This window comes from Athene cunicularia (assembly GCF_003259725.1).
Source record: "Athene cunicularia isolate RWA chromosome 4 unlocalized genomic scaffold, athCun1 chr4_part3, whole genome shotgun sequence".
In the NCBI taxonomy this organism is placed as follows: domain Eukaryota; kingdom Metazoa; phylum Chordata; class Aves; order Strigiformes; family Strigidae; genus Athene; species Athene cunicularia.
In genome coordinates, this window is record NW_020799100.1 from 13,595,828 (window position 1) to 13,616,644 (window position 20,817).

Here is a 20,817-nt window from a genome sequence, read left to right on the forward strand (position 1 = left end):
GGGGAGATCAAATGCAGCTGTAGGTGTCACTGTGAAATGTGGGCTGTTCTAGTGATAATGTAGTGGTGGGAGTGCATATACCAAAAAGTGCTTTTATGTTTTCATTTTTAACTATGAAGTTGTTGCTGACTATTCTGCGTCTCCCTCATTTTTCTTCAAGTCTCAGGTCTTCTGCTTGTTTGCTTTTACCCATACTGAAAGTTGTGCCCTGAAGCTGTCAGAAGTCAACAAAATATCTGTGATGTGTCTTTCCCTCTCGGCTGTACAGGGATGCTGCAATCCCATAACAATATGGAGATGGAGAGTCTTCAGGTGAGTGATTTTAGATATCTACGAGACAGATAATCAATGCAGCAAGATGTGCTTGCCAATTAAAGAACCACACCAGAAGATCTTTAATGAACAGTCAAGTGCATGAGCTACACATTAAAAAATTTTGCTTAAAACTGTCCTAATCATAGGTTCTGCTGATGGTAGGAGGGTGTGTTGGTATGTGGGGAGGGAGCCTGGCAGTGCCAGGTGCCCTGAGCTGGGTGCTGCTCTGGGCAGCCCTCCTGCACGCTCCCTCCGAGAGGGTGCTTGTTCGCCAGCCCAGCACAGCCTTCCCTGGCACATCACCCTGTGGGATTTACTCCGATCTGTGCTGAGCAGTGCGCCTGCAGAAAGGGTTGCAAAATCCTGGCCTCCCGGGCCACAACTTCAAAGGTTTGGGGAGGAGCCTAACAAGTGGGTAAGTGTCTAATGGTGACACAAGTCCAAGAACTCTGATTGGTCTCAGGTGGTGAAAGCAAAAGAATTATACAGACTGCTCACAGCAGCCAAGGGGTAAAAAATTATTGTGGGAAATTGAGACTGTGAAGCAATCCTTGTTATGTATTACATCTCTCCTGAATGTTGCCTTGTGTTCTGCTTCCTGAAAAAAACAAAGGATCTCTTAGCATATAAATACAATTTCCCCAGCACTTTCCTGGGACAATGGCTGCTACTTTGTCACTCCAGTGGGTTACCAACACTTAGGTGACTTGAAAAATGAATCACGCAGCATCACACAGGGGCATGTTAAATCTACTGTTCTGAACTTTCCCGTGCTTGAATTGTAATTAGTTCAACAAATTGGATAAATTAATGTTTAATTAAAATACAACCTAATTATCCAATGTATGTTTTTAACAGGATCTAATTGTGTCATTTTGAATTATTTAAATTGCTGATACACTAAAAACAATCTGTAGGCTGGTAGTTAGACCACTGCCTGGTTGCATTTGTTAAAATTTAGGGCAGTTTTATATTTGTGTGTGCTTCTGATGTTAGTGTCTCCTCCTGCAGAAGAACAGAAATGTGCTGGTGACAGACACTCATCAAAGCCACTGAAGATTTTAATCAAGGCCTCCTTCCCTGGCTGAAGGCTAAATAGTCCTTCTGTGACTTTTTGGGGAGGAAGACTTCAGTGCCCCTCCTGAAGAGCCTACACTTCCCAAAGATCATGATACTGCTCAAAGCAATAGGTAAGTGCAAATGCCCATCAGAGATCTCGTCTGTGTTGGAGGTGCCTCCCTTATAGGTACCAATAGTTCATGTCCCAGAATGTTTTCAGAGATGATCCACAGGTCGCAGTGACTCACCTGTGAAGCTATGGCACAGTTTAGCCCCCTCAGCTAAGTACTCCCCCTTCTTTTTGCAGTGCAGCCACAGGTGGCACACAGGTGGGCTAACTCTCAAATGAGCATTTGGTCTGTCTTGCACCTTTCCTGGGTGTTGCTGAAGAGAAATCTGCCTGCATCCTCTACCAGGCTGAGCTACGATGGCATTTAGCAAAGTGGTAGGATGTGTTAGTGACTCCATACAACAAAGGAGGTGATACCGCAAACCATGGTGAACAAACAGTGGTTTTCCTTAGCCAGATCTTTACTCCTTGAGGGTAGATGAATGTGATTGCCTGTTGCACTGTAGTTAGTTGGCACTTCTGCTTTAAAAAATAGATAGGACTGTGTGTTGAGCCTAGGCAGCAGCCCTGGGATAGGCATGATGTGTGGACACAAGTACAGGCAGGGGCACAGAGAGCCCTTTTAATGAGAAGAGAGTAGAACGTTTGGCTTGTTCCTCCTAGCAGCCAAAGAGGTGAAGAAAGCTCTCCATCATGACATCAGGGAGTGCTTGTTCTGACTAAGGAGGGAGAGGAGCTAGTTAGGTTAGAGGAAAATATTGGCATACAAAAAGGGCCAGAAATAAACTAAGAATTAAAAGCAGGCTTCTAACAAGTGGAGTATTCCAGGTCTGGAACTGCACTTTCTGGTGATGCAGCGGTAACAGCAACCAAGAAGCTTACTGAGGACTCTGCCCTTGCATTCACGCAGGAATTTATGCTACAGGGGTACAGCGGGAGGGCCCGGCTCAGCCCTTCTGTCCTCAGCCTCCTGGCTGGCAGAGCTCGGGCACCAAGCCAGCCATCTGCACAGCAGCACCTCTGACCTCCCCGGCCACGTGTCCCAAAGTGTGGGAGGAACAAACATCTTGAAGCAAGAACACTTATTTTTGTGCTACGGTCCTTCCAAATCCAAGCAAAGCCATGAAAAATGTCACCATTTTGGAGGAAAGTAGGCAAGACCATGCCAAGTCAGTTCATCTCCCACACGTACGACTCCATGAAGACAAGGGATCATGAAGTCTGTGTGTTCCCAGCCCTGAGCCATCCCCAAATTCTATGAAGCAATATTTCATTTGCATTCTCAGAAGTATCCAGAATCAACCAGCTTGGCTAGCCCAAGCCTGACTGCATGCAGTCACATAAGTTTTATTTACCCACAACAGCACTTTCATGGACATTGACTATTATTGGAGCCACTCTCAGTCTGCTCCGGAGAGCAGCACGTTGAGGTAGTGTCCTGCTGAGCTGCCATTAGTTGGTGTAGTTGAGAAAACACTGGTGAGCAGCTTTAAGGGCTGAGGGCCTGCTTTGTGCTTGCACTGTCTGACTTTTTAAATGTTTTTCTTTGTCACTGCATTTCCAACTGTGCAGGCAGGAACTTCATGCTTTTTGCCTCAGCAAAATAAATTGTGCTGTTGGCCTTTTAAGCTCTCTGTTGTTAAAAGTGGACTCAGCTGAACCTGGCAGGCAGCAAGGTGATTGTTTTCTCAGTGTGAGTGTTTCTAAATAAATTGGCAGTATGGGCACAAACTTCTGGGCAGCTACCAGCCAAGACCAATTTGAGACTCCCAAAGGTTGGGACATATTTCCAGTTTAACAGTTAAAAGCTGGAACATCATCGGACAAAAGACAAGGACTATCCTCTCCTGGGCTTTATGCATCAGATGGGGACCTCTTGGTGGCACAGAGGCTCTCCCAGGCTCCCTGGGTGGCCCCAGCTCTCTGGTCAGACCCTGTGAGGGTGCAAGTGATGTTCAGGTACCTAGAGGCAGGATGGGAACCTGCATCTGTTGTCTCTGGCTTCTTCTCCTGTGTAAACTTTCTGTAGCTTTCATGGAGACAGCTGTATGCACTGCATGGCTTGACACACTCTGCATCCGCTTGCTGTTACTGAAGCTGCACTTGTGTGTCACGGCCATGCAGAGCTTGGAGAGGGGAGATCAACAGGTCCAAGGGCAGCTGGGAGGCTCCAATCCTTGTGAAGATCAGGTTTTGCACAAGAAAACTGGCAGAAAAGACTTGCTGTAGACTGCTGCAGCAGTTGGCACACAGGTGGATCAACAGGAGATCCAAAGCAGGACAGTACTAGGGAAGGTTGCACACTTAGAGCGGCACACATTCCCACAGGGCACTTAGCATCTCCAGTTTATCTGGCGTATGTTCCAGTGCAACCTTTCTTTCCAAATGTAGACAGATAAAGACTCTTCAGTGCTCTGAGCTTGAGCCTGTGCCTGGGTGGTGAAGGACTGATGTGTTTACATATTTTAGCTTGAAATATAGAGCTTCCTCTCCCAAGAACATCACGTTTCTCTCTGGTATGCATGTTTTCTCCACCACTACGTGAATTCCAATGAAGAATGTTTTGCTACACTTTGTTTTCAAATTGTAAAGATACCTAGCTAAGTGAATTCTATTGAAGTAAGGTGTTCCCTGGTTTGTAAAAAAAAAAACCCGATATTTATTGCTTTTTTTTTTTTTTTTCTCTAAATGAAAATGACTACTGCAGGTCCCTAGTGCTTTGGTGAGGTGGGATATCCAAGCACATCAGAGGTGTGACATGCCTTTACCACCTCCATTCACAGCTTCCCAGGTAAGGAAAGAAAAACCAGAGTTTGTGGATGATCCCTGATGACCATGGCTCAAATCCCCACACTGCAGCTGCAGGAACTTGGGGCGACCTTTCAGACCTTCCAGCAAAGACAGGGCAATGCAGCCTAACTCCCTCAGAGAAGGCAGAAGTGCTGTGCAGGCTCTCCTTGCTGTCGGAGATGAGTGCACACGCTGTCTGGGACCATGGCAGAGCTGCCACCATGCCTGTCCACGCTTAAGGATGCTCCCACACTCAGCTCTGTGGAGTGAGACCTGCTTAAACTCTGCGGTTGTTTTCTGGGCAGAGCCATCAGAAAAGGAGATGTCAAGGCCATGTTTAGGTTTTTTTAGTTAGCTTTCTTTTTTCTTTTTTAAATGTGTCTGGTGGTGTAACATTTGCTGCAATTGCATTTTATTTCATAAGGAGAGCAGTCCCGTGGTATCTCTGGGCGGGGATCTGGTACAGGAGGCAAGCAGCCTCGGATGGCAGGGAGGCGAATACTCAGTTTTGGTGCAAACCTTGCGGTGGCCGTCATTTTTCATCTGGTTGTTTTATCTCTCTGTACTCTGGGAAGAGAATCTTGACACAGACAGTTTGCAGAGCTGTTTCAGCTGTTCAGACAGCTCAGCCACAATATGTTGCCTCAAATTGTTTTGTTAAGCACATGCATCAGCTGTAGTTGTTTGCCTTGAAGCTATGAGAACCACAGACCCTCCTGAGAAAATTCAGCTACTACATAGACATAAAGAGCTTGACAGTGCTCTCAAATGTACTCTCCCACAAAAGGCAGTGAGCTGCAAACCTGCCATGGCCCATGAAGCTCTTTAGATTTTAGATTATATCATTAGTTAATGCATTCCCAGAGCCTCAACATCTGGAAGCTGAAGCCAGAAGGACTGTGCCGCTTTACATCCTTCCAAGATCTGGGTACTCCCTAGAGCTGCTGTGGCTCTGGAATGGGCGCCGAGACCTGCGGAGGCTCTGGGATGGGCACTGATACCCATGGTGGCTCAGGGATGCAGGAGCTGATGCCAGAGTGAGGCAGGAACATACAGCAGGGCACAGTCCCTGCTCAGCTGAGCCTCTGGTTTGAGCCAACGGGGTATTTCTGTGGGTGCTCAGTGGTGTGAGCATGGGAGGGAGGGCAGGGGCAGGGGCTGGTTTTGGCCGGCACATGCCGTGGGAGATGGCAGCTCTGGCCAGTGCAGCAGCACTGGGCCGTGCTCACGATGCCATGAGGCAGTTACCTGGCACTCAGCGTGGTGCTGAATGATGGATCGAAGGTGTGACACTTCTCCACTTAGCACAGAACTCATCTATCTTACAGTGAGAGACCCGTTTTCCTCTCTATTTAATTTTCATGCATTAAATACTGAATTCTAGAGGAAATGATGCTTCACCTGCTTTCCTCCTCCTCTGCGTCCAAGCACAGATGATGACACCCAGTGGCCATTGAGTTTCTAGCGCCTGTACAAGATGGAAAACTTCAGCAGAGATGCCTCAGCCAGTGAGATGCAACTTCTACCTTTTCATTTCCTCAAGTGCAAGAGGAAAAAAGAGCTCCTGAGAAGTGCCAGCCTTGCTTTATATCTCTCAGCCACTGGCTGTTTATAGTGGTTGAAACACTTCAAATTCCTGTATTCAGAGGCCAGTGAGAAAAATGAAAAATATGAGGATGGGTAATGAAGAAAGAGAATGTAAATTGGTTTTCAGATTATTCTCTTGTTGGCAGCTTGAAAATTCTCTCCTCAGTGAGAGAAGGAGGGTGATTTTGTGAGTTCAGAGACCTTGGCATTCGCCTTCCCTGTTTTGCTACTTCCCAAAAGCAGTTAGAATATGACAGACGCAAATTGATTTTGCATTTCCCTGCAGCATGCACAGGATCATGCTTTCATATGTTTGACAAGTATTGACATTCTCTAGGGGAAAAAAAAATGTAGGAAAGGTTGCTTTTTATTCTTCAACAAATGGCTCTAAGACTTTATCAGTCAAAGACAGAAAAAAGAGCCTAAACTCAAGGGTATGCAAACGAGTTCTCTTTGTTTGGCAAAGACATGCCTCACCAGACATATGGGGCTAAGATGGTAAAAACACTGGGGAACCCAGACATGAGCTGGGAACAATAAGAGCAGAGTATGCCAAAGGATGGATTTTGAAAGTGCTTTACTGAAAATATTAATTATGGACTACAGCAAATGAATTAAACCACTGTAATGCAAATACTGTGTGAAAGAAATACGTAATTAGTGTAATTCTATAAACACAGGAAAAAAGCATACTACTGTAATTCTAGCAAGGTTCAGGATGTTAGGAAGGACGAGCAGCTGGCCACCTATTAGGATTAAATTTTGCACATGCTGCAGATGTGATGCTATGAGAAAGCAGGTGGGGGTGTCTTGCTGCTGCTGCAGTGAGGACCCTCTGCAGGGGTAAATGTGGTAAGCGGGGAGCCCGGTGCCAGGGCCAAGCCCAGCTTCCCTTACATAAACACTCCTGTGAAGCTGCAGCATACAGATACCATAAGTAGATGTACTTAATTTATCACTCTGTTACTAGGCAGGTTTCTAGGCAGGCTTCAGCCTAACTTTTATATTTTGTAGTTACTGAAATAGCTCTGATCTTTTTCAGGGTGAGTTGTAGCTGCAGAGGTACAACATCCATTCCTTCACCAACTCTTACCTGTGCCCATTCTCTGTAATTCTTCTTCCCATCTCACTTATTTTCAGACAAAATCAGGCTAGAAACTTTAACCCAACTTAAACCCATCCAGCAGGTCAGGGTTGCCACGCCATTTGGCCCAGTCCAAATGTCTGTGCCCAGTGCTCCTTCGTGGTGAAGATGGTATCAGCTCTACCCAGGGCCACAGGGTGAGCTCTAGCTGACTGTCTCGCTTTTCCCCTGGGGGACGTTCACAATGCATTCACGTCTTTTGAGTAGACGTTTAAACTGTTTAAGAGGCTGGCAGAACATCAGAGGCCTACCAGGAGTTATTTCCAGTAAATGGCAAATCTAAGTGGGACTCCTTCCAATAATTTTCTCTAGTGCTTTTTCTGATGTTAACCATTGTTATTAGTGCAGTAATGCCCTGGTGGTAGTTCTGAAAACCCATAACCAAAATGCTACCCAGTTCTGGATGTGCCAAAGTCCTCTAGTTCCTGAAGGTACCTGAAAACCCTAGAATGAGCTTGGTTGAGCATCTCTCCTCATCCTGATCTTGCAGAGCAGGAGATCCAGGCTTGGTCCTCCCAGAGACTGCCCAGCCCTGATGGCCCATTGCTCTGCAGGGAGGTGCACACAGCCCAGCCTCCAGAGAAAGTCAGAGCAAAATATTTGTGCTGTGCTGGCCAGGGGCAGCCGTGGGTTGTGTGCTGCGCCCCTTGTTGCTGCAAAAATCCTGCTGGAGACCAGAGAGGGAAGGAAAGGGACTCTGCAGCTGGCAGGAGGGCAGCAAGCAAAGAGCTGATCTCTCCCATCGCACAGAGGATATGCTGTCCTGGGCCTCTTGCATCGGGCCTGTCGTATGGACCGTGCGCTCCCTTGAATCACTCTGATGAGCACGTTTTGGAGATGTCTGCAGGGCAGGTCTCCCTGAGCTGGGGCTGGGCCCTGCTTCTGGGCCAAGACAGCTTTATTCCCAATTCCTTCCCTCTCTTGTGGTTAATTTCCCCTTCTCTGTTAGATCAGTCAGTGGCTTGCAAGTCTAATTCCCTTCTCCAATTCTAATTTTTAATGCCCGTTGCATGCTTATGGGTATTTTTAAATGTAAAGCCATCCAATGCTGGCTTGCCAGAAGCCCCAGGAGACAGTAGAGGCAGAGGTTGTGTCTCATCAAAATAACATCCAGGAAACTTCATTTCTGCTCCAGTCTGTGCATAGACCACTTTTTTTCTGGTGCTTTTCTCCTTTGGTTGCTCCCCAAATAACATTGGCTTGTTGCCCATTTAGCAGTGGAAGCAGCTGATATTGAATAATTTTGCAGTTGGATGTGTAAGACAGCACTTGCTGTGTTGTTTTGTGCCTGATTGGATTAGCATGGCTCTTTACATAGCTGATTGACGCAAACTTGATTTTCTCTCTGAGCTTCCACTGTTCACTAGAAATTCCCATTTTGAATAAATGCTCATGCAAGAAAATACATTTTCTGGTTGCTCAGATGAAATGAAAGCACACTAAATCTCTGGGTCTGAGTTGGTTAGTTCTTTGACCAAAAAAACCAAAAATGGGCTTGGAGGACAGTGTCTCATCTAGTGCTGATTTTTAAAAATTATTATCATCATCACAGGGAATGATTCCTTAAAAATCAATCAGCAGTTTCATCAGCTGAATACACGGTGTTGAGAGACATCTTGGGTGCTTCATTGAATGCTGGTACCACTGCCAGCTTCCTAGAGAAGTTCCCACACTGGCTTTGCCAGAGTAACCTGCACTTCTCTGAAGTATCTGCCCTTTGCAGTAGCTGTGATCATGCCTTCTTACAGCAAAAGTTTCTCTCAAGGCCTCCCCACTTCAGCTTTGCAACAGATAAGGCATATCAGTTAATGAAATAAATAGCTTAAGTAGCTCACATTCAGCATTTAGATGCTCTCAGCAGGCTGAGTATTTGGGGACCAGGAAGACGTGGTGAGAGCAAGGTGGTGTACAGTGGCTAGATGCAGGTGTTTGTACCTAGCATTGTGTGTAAGGTGCTGCCTTTCAGTGTGTGTCGTGTTGACAGATTTCTGGAGTCCTTAAAAAAACCCAACAAACCCACAGAGCAGTGTGTTATCTTTATTCATGGCAGTTTCCACTGCCTCCTTTTTCTCCTTTGTCCTGTCAGAAACAGCTTGCACCAGAGTCAGTTTAATTTAACTCCTCCAATGTTTTCCTGGGCCCGTTGAGAACTTGAATTGCAACAGCCAGCCTTGCAAATGGCAGCAGGTAGGGAAGACCCACGTGGGCTATAGAAAGCTCAGGGCTTCTTGGCTGTCCTTCGGATTATGTTCTAAGAGCAATCCATCAAACACAAGCAGTACAGCAGTCGCAAGCAGAGTCAGCATCCCACTGATTCATGCAATGGCTTTCCTGCTGGGGATCTGAAATGGGCACAGACTTATTCCCAGCACTGAGAGACAGCTGGGGACATGCTACAGCATCCCCGTCACACATTGTCGCATCCCAGTGGCAATGTGGGAAGTATTTGCTTTCCACAGTTTTCTTGCTAGCACCTACACTTTGTTAAAATTTCACGAACCAAAACATTTGAAAAGCAGATACAAAACAAAGATGAAGGAGTGTGTGTCTCAGACTCCATGCACTTAACTACCAAATATGTATTAGTTCATCTCTGAGGACAACATGAAGGTATTTCTATGGCCACTTCTCCCTCATCAGTTATGCCTTAAAAGGCACATTCAAAAAGTTACCCACTTGCTTACACTATATGGCCATAAGAAAAAGATAATATTTATCAGTACCAGGGGATCAGTTCCCTCTAATTGATCCTTCAGACCTGAAGAAATGTCATCAGTACCAGTAATTTGGATACGGGCAAATGCATCCACCGCATCTGCTTTCCCCATGTGCCGTCACTGACGCGAATGCAAACAACTGGGATGGGAGAGCAGACAGCAAGGCCTTAGCCCATAAGAATGGTACTTCTTTAACACAACCAGCACAAATCTCTGCTGCCTGATTAGTTTGGGGCAAGATAATTACATTATTTATGCTGCTGCACATGCAAGTAACTTTGCTGCATTTAACAGAAGTGGTCTGGGCTCGTATGAGCCGGATTTGTGTCTCTGCTCTGAGTTTATGGGTGGTTGTGAGGCATTTCATATCAGAAACAGCCACACTTACTAGGTTATTTCCTGAAAATAAACTGTTGTTTGGTGTCCAATCTTAGACCATCTATTAATGTTTGGCTTTTAGTATTTAATACGTTGTTTCATTTATAACTAGTCTGAGACACCCACATAAAAGCACATTGCATGGACAGGCTGCCTTTGTGCTTACCTTTTCTTGCACTGGCCAATCAACATAAATATTATGAGGCTACTTGACAAACTCAGAATGACTGGAATGAGGATAAATAGCTGCTTGTCCTCTTTTCTGGACACTGCAAAGATAAATGACAGCAAATAACAAAACGCTAGTTTCCAGAATAGGTCATATTACCTCTTACAAAGCTTGGGATCAGATGCAGACTCAGTGCACTGAGGTTTGTTACCTTACATATATTTATTTATCTATTTCAGATATATGCCAGGTGTATGTTACTGTATAGGGTAACATACTCCTTCAAGATAACATATACCCTGCATATATATGTAGCCATGGCTATGTGGCTCTTCCTTGCCTTCTGCATCTTGCAGCAGAGCCAGCACACACAGAGACAGCCCTATAGAGCTTATGGGGTTCAAAGGAGCTGATCTGTGGTGTGGGGCAGCCAGGAGGATGCCCTGCAGAGAGACTCCAAGCACCATGTGCCCTCACTTGCAAAGCAGTCACTCCTCCACCACAGCTGTCCCTGTGCAGTGGGGAAAGGTGCTGGTGCAGAAGCGTCAGTATTTTGCAGCTTGCCCACTAAGTGCACTGGAGGTACAAAGCTGTAGGAATGGCTGTGCTGGAGTAGGTTGAGAGTGTAACTAAACCAGGATCCCACCTCCAGTGCTGGACACCAGCAGATGCCCATGGCAGCCATCAGTGCCTGGTCCCCAGCAGGCTTTATAAAGGATGTAAAAGAAATGCTGGTTACTTTGGGTCCCATACCAGAGAAACACTCCTGCGTCCATTCACTCCAAAAGCCCCGGTCAGCACAGAAAATATTTGTTCTCCCCCTGACACGAACACATGAAATGCGGCTTTGATTTGCTCTGGAAATTGTTAAAGTGGTTTCCATTTGAGTTGACATAGACTGAGAAACAAAACAGAGAGAACAAATGTCAAGAAATTATGGTCCACCACCAGTAGCTCTCTGTCACGGCCTAATGTTTCAGAATGTAAGTCTCTGTAAACTCTTGGATTATGCTTTGGCACTTTTAAATGTTTTCATAATAGTTTTGGACCAGCTAATGCCAGTAAGATTATTATGGAGATGAATCTACTGAAAATACATATATTCTGGTGAGCACCGTCATGTATGTTGCCATTTATGCCTGTTCACTTATGGAATCTTTCATTAAATTAAGTCAGAAGACTTGTGTCAAATGTTCCCTATGATTGACTCTTGCCATTTTTGCTATCAGACCTGCACCTGGATAACACACAAGGAAAAAGCACCATGCATAAAAGAACATGTTTTCCCCCAGGCCACTTGTTTGGAAAGATCAGAATTACAGTTTCGTTGGACCAAAAATTGCCACCATATTCAGGAAAACAAACCACAAGAACCTTTCAATTTCTGTGATGACAGCTTTCCGAGATAACAGGCTCAGAGACTCGCGCTGGGATCTGTTACTGCTAAAGCGCATGCTGCAGCTGGAGGTCAGGGTGTTAAGTAGGAACATGTGCAGTGGAGCAGCCGGGCAGCCTTTTCCCCCAGCACAAGCTAACATCTCCACACAGGGTAGCTGACATGCCACCCGCAGCTTGGTGCGAACCCCGCTTTTCTGGTATGCCTCCCCACTGCTGGCCATCAAGAAGGGTTCCCCCACCCCTTCCCCTCCCAGTGTGTGTTGTCCCTACCGCCCAGGCAGCCTTGGTTTCTCCCTGATCTTCTGCCAGCTGAACCTCATACTCCAGGCACTGGGGCGGCGTTTCACCACCTGGGGGGCTCCACGCCACGTGGAGCTCCTCAGACGCAGACATGGAAACCACCAGCTGCTTCGGGGGTGAGGGCTTGGCTTGTGGGGCGAACAAAAGGAGAGAAAGAAAATCAAGAGATGCAATCAAGCAGCTCCTAGTGGGAGAGGCTTCAGTTAATCACCACCAATCTCTTCCCCTTTTCCGTGCTGATGGGATTTCTGAGCTCCCACTGCTATCGGCCATGATGCTGCAGGAGCAGGGTGGCACTGAGGCTGGAGGGTTCTTAATCTTTAACTTGACACATGGGCTGGGCTAGGTCCTTGCTCTGAGCTGCAGTGCAGGGGTTTTGAAACACTGGGGTGTGAGCATTGTCCTCAGCACAGCCAGCGCTCCCTGTGCTGCGAGGGCTGCCTCAGCCCTGCAGTGAGAGCCCACAACAGTGTTGGCCTCATCCCAGGAGAGGCCCTGGTGTCAAGCACCCAAAGCCGCACATGAAGCAATAATTGAATCCAGGAATCTTGCTTATTAGCCCAGTGACTCAACTGAAGAACTATCCATTTATCCCCTGACATTTACACACTAGTAGATGCATCAGCATGGTAAGTGCCCGTAATAGTGAGTACATGGATCAGGTTATACATCATACTCTGCTTTGCTTCCTTTCCCTGTCTCTGATGGGTCTGAAAACCACCTTTGCTTTAGCAGACCCCATCACACATTGCACTCAATTCTCCCCAGCCCTTAGCTTGGTTTGAACAGCTAAGCCCAAAGATCTCTTCAGTGCTGGCAGGAGCAGAGCAGAGGTTTCAATTCCAGCAGGAGTAAATGAAGCCACCTCTGTGGTGGTGCTGCCAGAGCCAAAACCCCATAGTTGCTCAAGCCAAAAACCCCATAGCTGCTCTGCCACCTGCCTGGCAAACCCAAACTTTCCAGCTGCTGAGCACAGCACTTGGAGGCACCCACTGACCCTCCGGGGTGGGCGCCGAGTGGTGCTGCTCACCTGCAAACACTGCTGGGAACTAAAGCCCAGTGTGGCACATGTCACAGCCCCTTCTTCAGGGGAAAATCCACCCAGACACATTAGACACATTACAGCCACCCATTTACAAGAGCACACATTTGTTTGAACCCCCTTGTAACAAAGGTGAGCCATGCAGGTCCCCAGAGCCCTGCTGCTTTCCTGCGGGTGTTACCTAGGTTGTGAAGGCGAAGGGTGACGTACAACGGCCGTAGCAGAGTGGCTGCCACCGAACCGTTGACACAAATGCTCAGATCCTTATACTCTGCCTGGGTCAGATTTTGCAACATGCAGCCGATGTTTATACCATGATCCTGAATATAGTCATCACACTGCGCTGCGTGGCCCAGCCCCTCGTACCTAGGGGTGTATTAGGAAAACAGAAAGAAGAAAAAAAAAAAAAAAAAAAAAAAAAAAAAAACAAAACACAACAAAGCAATGGCAGTTACTACTTTGGTAAGGCCTTTTTTTTTAAAGATTTGACCTAAGCCTCGAGTATTGCCTATATCCTACCCACCCTTTCCCTTTTGCAAGTGATCCAAAGCACAGTGTTACGCACTGGTCACCTGGTCTCCTTCTATGGGAAATGTGTGGGGAGGAGGGAAAAACCAAATTAACATGCACAGATGGCTTCCCAGGTTGGTGTGTAGGCTTTGTCAGCCTATCCCCCAGTCCATTCCACAGGAGGCCTCACGAGGTGCCACTGTGTGAGTGGAGCCAGGGCAGGATCTGGCCCCTACTCAACACAGACACCCATCCTCCCATGGGGCACCATCAGTCGCCAGCTCCAGAGGTGCAGAGAGGTCCCCTCCCCAGCCAGAACGCAGGGGTTTGTGGCAGGTGACATGCCACGAATGTAATGAGTGTTAAGGGGCTGCTATGGCTGACTGCAGGTAGATCCCATGCATCTACACGGGCACGTAATGGAAACCCAGGGGGGAGTGAGGGAGGACTTTGGTGGTTATTAGCTCATGTGCAACCACAACACTGTCCTCTCCAACTGCCTCCTGTCTTTGGGGGCTGCTCCCCAAAGCTTAGCTGCTGGCCCCATTCTGGAAATACTAAGTAGTGTTTTGTATTACCTTCTGCACCTAATGAAAGTCTCCCTCCATAGCACATTACGTTTGGAGGAAAAATTTCATGTGACAGTGCTATAAAAATTAACTCCGGTATCAAAGGATGCCGTGGCTCTGTTCCCACCCGCTCTCATTACCCAATGGGACCCCGATCCAAATGCCTGGTTTTGTTACAGGCAGTAAAGTAAGGGTGGGTTTGTTGGGTTTTTTTGTGGTTCTTTATTTTTAGGAAAGAATCATGAAATTTCCATTATTTCTTTGGAGCAGATCTTTGTAATTAGCAAAATGGTTTTAAATCAGTGTTTCTGCTTTGAAGACTATTTCCAAGAGCTATACGGAAACTATTTTTAAAAAGCAGCTATGGTTTACTACATGTAGCCCAAAGGCATGAAAACCAATGATTTCCTGACTAGTCATCCTTACCATAGTGTCATGGGAATTGAAGCACAAATACAACATTTACTTTGTCAAAAAACACTGAAGTCTAGCTTTGTTTTTCTTGCAGAACAGAATCATTAGGCAGTAGTATAAAAGAAGCAATTGAGAAACATGCATTATTACTAACCTTTTGGCAGCATATTTGCTTGTATGAGACGTGCTAAGGCTATGAAAATATATTTGAAGGCTAAAACTGTTAGTCACCAAGAAGCCCTGCTCTTTGTATAGGGTTCACTGAGCTTGGTAACCTCCTGCTGAATCCTATCCTATAGATATATGCACTGTGATCAAGGGAGATGTGAAGCCAGAATGATCCAGGTGTGTCCAGCAAAGGGAAAGCATGAAGCTTCATGATGGACAACATGCAGAAAACACTCCACAGGAGTGAATAAAAGGGAAAGGATGGGAGAAGGTACTCCCTGTAGAAGGTCAGCACGAGCCTCATTTTAAGGAAGAAGTGATTTGGTATTTCCTTGCCAGAAGGCACATGCTGCATGGAGCGTTATTTCTGCTCAGTCTAGGTGGATCGTGTAATAGCACTGACAGTCATAAAAGCATATTTGCTGTGGCATTTTAGTACCCTGAGAGGTTCACTTGATTGCTGCCTGAATGTTTTTCTATTTTGCTGATACATACCAATAATATAGTCCATAATGTACACCGTGAGGAGCGAGAAGACCTGGTTGCCAAGTGCACTTGAGGTATTCCCAGTCATGATAGATGCAGTGGAAATTCTGAACCTCTGATTCCAGTTTTCCTGTCAAATGAGAAAGAAATAACCACTATTTTAGTAATGTAGCAGTCAGGCCTAGCAGAAATACCATTTTATGTCTCTGAACAATTGTGTGCTGCTGTTGAAAGACAAAAAATGAAAGAAAAGAAGGCCAGTCACCATTATTAGATAGTTTTGCTGCCAAGTGCTCTGTTTCCTACAAAAGCTTCACTGTACTTAGAGCAGAAAGATGCATAAATGACCTTTTCATTCAGCAGTGGAGCTCGTGCAGGGCAACCCAGCTCTGAGCAGAGGGAAATGAGCCCCAAGTATCCAGTAACCACAACCATAGCCAGTGGAAGCAGAGATGCCCTGGTGTCTTATATCTCAACAAGCCCTGCAATGGCTTCCAGCCAGCAACCCTCCAGCCAGCAGTGGTTCATGCAACAGTCTCATGCAAAGTGCAAAACTACACCAGGTACTAAAGGCTGCTCCTAACCTTGCAATGGGACCTGAAATGTGGCATAAATCCAGTCACTTTGCACCTCCACGTCGTCGGTACACCGTCCTTCAAGCAGTGTCTGTACCCTCACTTCAGCAGTCTTGCTGAGGTCAAATCCAACTCTGCATTTTAGCTTCCTAGTAAAAATAACCTGGTTCAAAGACAGACTTTATAAGCACCTCTTTTGTTGCTAAGTGGACTGCAGAATTAGCTATTATTGCTCTAGCTGTGAGTAATCTCATTTGCGTGCTCTAATGTTTCTTTACATTTCTGTCCTGCTTCTCCAGCCCATTGCTTCTCCAGCACTCTTGTACCACCTGCTCTGCCCAGCCTCGCTGGCTCCCAGTCCTTCCACCCCACAGGACACCAGCAATGGCACGGGACAGCAGACTTTGTCTCAAGGGATCTTCACCAGCCAGGAGCACCGGGGAGGCGCTGAGAAGGATACCACAGTAAATCCAGACAAAAGGCACTTGTTCATCAAGTGAGATAATCAGAAACACAAGAAACAACGAGTGGTTCCCATGGGAAGCACAACCACACCCTGCAAGGATGGAGCAGCAGCCAAGCAGCGCAGCGGGAGCTCACCATTGCATGCCATAGGCTTAGCCCTTGCAGGGCTTTTGAGCACCCTCTTTGAAGATTTTGCCTTTTTTTTTTTTTTCCTCAGACTTCCTCCCCCACAAGGGCAAAATAAATTGTCAAGAGTTACAACAAATAATGAGAGAGAGAAAGTGTCACGTTAGCCCAAGCAGGACAGAAGTAGCATGCTGTAAAATACACACATGTGCCTCAGCAGAAACTGCAATGCCACAGCCCACAGTCAGGCTTTTTGTCAGCAGTCCCGGAGTGTAAGAGCTGTGTTGAGACGTGTTTCTAACAGACATCCATGACTCTAGCTTCCGCTGATGTCCCATGAATGTTTTTCAGACTGACTCTTCATGACCTTATCTGGGGTCAAGGTTTTGGCAAGGTACCGGCGGTGATTTTTTCTACTTTTTAGATCTGCCTGTGTGAGACACTTTTATCTCTTGTGATTAAGGAATTCTGATGTGTTTTTTAAACTGAGGTTCTTTCTTCCTTTGTGCTTTTTAAATGCCAGTTAATCAGCACGGAAGAATCTGCACAGCTGCACGCTGCTCCATGGCTGGGAGTGTGACATGATCGATGTCAGGTCGAAGAGACCCTTTCCATGACCTCAAAATCGCAATCCATAGCTGAAATGGGGTGGGAGGCACTGGGCTCTCCAGGCTTCCATGGGATGGCTGCGCCAAAACCCGTCTGCAGGGTGGCTGGGCGCAGCCTGGCAGCCTTGGCTTTGCTGCCTGGGCAGATGAGCAGCTCATGCAGGACATGCAGAAACTGTTCACAGCAACAGGCTGGGGTCCACGGCACTGCAAACCCAATGTGACCACTCCTTCTCACTCTTACTGGTCTCTTGAGCTGGCAAGCTCTCTAGCACTCCTGCTTTAGGATTGTGAAAAAAAAAATCTCCCTGTCTTTCAGGACACCAATGTGTATTTTGGGTTTCTGGGGGACATCCTCAGCATATTTTTCATGTGTTCCTCAGTACCTTGCACCAACCAAACAGCCTATTGCTGAGCGTCTCTTCTCCCCACTCTATTTACCTTCCTAACTCTCCAGCAGCTTTCATCTTCTAAGCACGCCCAAAATATATTCGTATAACCCCTCCTGTACTGTCCCTGTCTGCTATTGCCCTGCAACAAGACTGACAATTTTCTACAGAGCTGAGTTAGAGTCAACTGTATCTAAAAGGCAAAAGTAAATGGTAATTAGAAACACCCTGCTGAATAAAAAGAATGTTAAAGCATTAGGATAATTAATGAAATTTAATCTTTTATTTATTCACCACTTTGCATCCCTAAGGATCTATTGACACTGAGTTTCAGTTCAAGCCCTGTGAAGACTTTCTAAACATCGTAGTGCCTTTTACAATGAGCACTGTTACTAGATATTATTGAATTATTTTTGGCAGCAAGCACCACACCCTCTGACAGAAATAGCCCCTTCTCTGGCTGCTGCTGCTGTTACATTTCGAAACACGTTCTCATTTGGCAAAATATTCAAACCACTGGAACAGTCTGGCTTTTTCATGGAAAGCTGGAACCGGGCGTTGGTACCACTCCTCTTTGAAATGCAAATATAAACCTATGCAGCAACTAAAGGCAGAACAACAGCCTGGATTGAAAAGGATTAAACCGTGCTTTGACTTACCTTCCAGTCTCTGTCACCAGTGTTGCGGTATTCAAACTTGTATTTTACAGTGCATTCATTGAACATTTGTACATTGGGTGGAGGTTTCCACTCGATATCGAGAGAACCTAAGAGTCCAGGATCAGTGATCCGAAGGTCTTGTGGGGGAGCAACTAAATTGAAAACAAAGCAGAGAGTAAAACAAAGTGTCGATGTAAAGTTAAAAAAAAAAAAAAAAAAAAAAAAAAAAAAAAAGTTGTTAAATTTGATGGGATGATAAATGCAGCTGCTGGATGTGGAGGGAAGCACTGCTGGTCCAGGTCCAGCCCTGGCTATTTAATAACCTGTTCTCAACAAACATGCACAAGCTTTACTCCTGCCCGCACCCCAAAAAACAGTTTTTGCTGATGCTCAGAGAAAACATTCAAGGACCATTGAAAAGGTACAAAGAACGCCACATCTTTGACACTCTTTTTCAAGATGTTTTAAGCAAAACTATTGTCCTAGGATGACCTTTCAAGGCCTCCTGATATTTACCCACTGTCAGGACAAGTATCCTTGCAAACATTGTGTTCAGCAGGTACACCAGCATAGGATGACAGATCACAGCGTGCTGTCAGGGAAATTTATATTTCTTAACTGTAACAGACACAAATCACCCACATTGCTTTAAATATTCCTTTCAAGTATATTAAAGATTAATGAAAAAAACAAGACAAAAAAACCACACAGAAGCAGAAAAGCAGAGAGTTCAAAATCATTCTTATTTTGGACATCTATCAGCTTTATAAAAATGTGCTTTTACAGTCAATCTGGCTTTTATTAAGCTATTGTAAGGTGCTGCCATATGTTAATAAATCAGGATATATTATGGATTAATTCTGTACTAAGACAGGCTTCCTAAAAGCCCAGCTCTGTATGGAGCTGTCGTTCACATGATGAAAGCTGTTTGGCTGTTCAGTTTCATTAGTTCAAATGAAGTCAATTTTTGTGACTTCTGAGGTCATTGTTCTCCACTGTCTAGAGGTGAGGTTATCCATTTGGTTTTCATATTCACTGGATAATACACTTTTTTCAACGTGATTTGGAGCCCATCTCCTGGCAGTGTCTGCACAGCATTGCCACCACTTCTGTGTTTTGAGTCTGGCCTCCAGGTCACTGGCTTCTCTGCCACGTTTTTCATGTCTTCATCAGGATTTACACCATTTTTTTGGTTTTGGTTGGGTTTTTTGGGGTTTTTTTTAATAATGAAAACAGACACTGGGAATATCTTTCAGTAAAGACAATGATATAAATCAAAATTTAATGTGCTCCTTGGAAAGTTTTCAGAGAACATCATTAGAGGATTTTTTTTCTTCTAAGGAAAACTCCCAAATGAAACACACCACAGGCAGCAGTCTTAAGATCCCACTTTTTCCATCATGTAAAGCTCCATGGGGGATTTGTTGTTACATTAAATGGCAAAGTAGGATATCATAGCAATGTATTTAGGAAGATGCTTGGGAAGAAACAATAGATTATAATAATTTGGACAAAAATTAGACTTTTTTTTCTGTTTAACAAGTAAAACACTCTCCCTCCCACCAGCTTTGAGTCCCATGAATGCAGCCTGGGTTCGGAGGGTGGTGGTGAGCTTGCTCCAGCTCCAGGGGCAATGAGGCCTGGCCCTGCATGTGCAATATCTTGTGTTCAGCAGCCCCCTGTTCTGAGGAGGCAAGGGTCCGATATCGCTATGCTATGACAGACACAGATTTCCCAGCACGGGCAGAGGAGGGGGAATAGGGGCACGGGCAGCTCCGCCTGTGCAGAGTGCTCAAGCTGGGCTCTTGGTGAGCATCAGAGGTAGGAGCTGGGGTGAGGTGAGGGCATCTCACCCACCTCCTGGGTCTTCACAAACGTACAAAGGGTCCCGGAAAGGGAGAAGCAGCACAGGGGACAGCAAGTCTGCAGGAATGGCACTTGAAGAGCTGCAGCTGCTAAAAAATGATGGAGTGGCTTCCACATCCAGGGCCGGTGCGAGGGAGAGCTTCCACATCCCCACTGCGCCACGGCCTAGAGCTGAACACTGTTACGGTGGCTGCCATGTGCAGTTCCCATCGCAGGCTGGCCGGGGAGATCTGCTGGCAGCGTGGCGAGCTGGGCTCTCCTGTGCTCTGGAAGCTCCTCCTGAGTGGATAAATGCTGAGCCTCTCAGCTACGCAAACAAGGAAGCAAAAAGCTACTAGGCTATGTTGTGAGCCTGGTGATAAGCTGTCAAGAGAGGATTAGATTGGTCAAGAATGGAATTTCTGACTGGAAATGATAACGCTCTGAACTGTGTTTACATCCTGAACTTGAACAAAACAGTAATATTTTTTTCAAAACAATTGCAACTGTAAACAGCAATTTTTGCAAAATAAATTTTGGCTGGATTTCAGAAGAACTGGAAAAGCTTCTTTTTGGGATGGGGCTTACGTTCTGGGATTTGATTGTTTTTTTAAAATGTCCACACTGCCTCTTGCAGTTTCTCATTTTCATAATATTACATGACAAACCAGTCTCACACAGAACACAGGGCTAGAAATAGTCTTATTTCATTATCCAAACTTGAAGGAAAGCCTCTCCTGAATGTTTCTTGGAAAAAAAAAAAAACCAAACCAACAAGTTCTCTACCTGATCTGCATGGTGATGAGTCAGGTAGCAATGTGCTGGCTAGGCGGCCACAGCCCTCAGGGCCACCCACCATGCACGCTCACTAAAACATCACAGTTTTGATGATGAACCAGCTGCTTATTCCCAGCTGCCTCCCACTGCCTTACCCTACGCCATGCGTGGTGCAAGCAGCAAGAGGTTTTGCAATTTTCTGCCTATTTTGACAATGGAAAAATGGCAGCCTGCCAGGTGCCCCCCCCCCCCCCCCC

General features: G+C 45.9%; 1 protein-coding gene and 1 long non-coding RNA gene across 6 annotated transcripts in view; one reads left to right on the forward strand and one right to left on the reverse strand.

The window, feature by feature from the left end:
* Positions 1 to 20,817, reverse strand: part of IL13RA2 (interleukin 13 receptor subunit alpha 2) — a 32,458-nt gene that overhangs the window by 592 nt on the left and 11,049 nt on the right. For 4 of the 5 annotated variants that reach the window (XM_026848409.1, XM_026848407.1, XM_026848408.1 and 1 more), the window contains exons 3-9: positions 17,939 to 18,090; positions 15,701 to 15,854; positions 15,126 to 15,246; positions 13,151 to 13,335; positions 11,898 to 12,055; positions 10,983 to 11,127; positions 10,227 to 10,329 (exon numbers count right to left, since the gene is read on the reverse strand). In XM_026848409.1, coding sequence (XP_026704210.1) covers positions 10,227 to 10,329; positions 10,983 to 11,127; positions 11,898 to 12,055; positions 13,151 to 13,335; positions 15,126 to 15,246; positions 15,701 to 15,854; positions 17,939 to 18,090 — 1,018 coding nt within the window. Of the gene's footprint in view, positions 1 to 8,984; positions 9,308 to 10,226; positions 10,330 to 10,982; positions 11,128 to 11,897; positions 12,056 to 13,150; positions 13,336 to 15,125; positions 15,247 to 15,700; positions 15,855 to 17,938; positions 18,091 to 20,817 lie in introns of those variants that run through there. The other variant, XM_026848411.1, reaches the window with a different exon arrangement.
* LOC113479966 lies at positions 7 to 17,932 on the forward strand. The gene is made up of 3 exons (XR_003398401.1): positions 7 to 312; positions 1,327 to 1,505; positions 15,991 to 17,932. It is a non-coding gene; the product is annotated as an uncharacterized LOC113479966 (long non-coding RNA).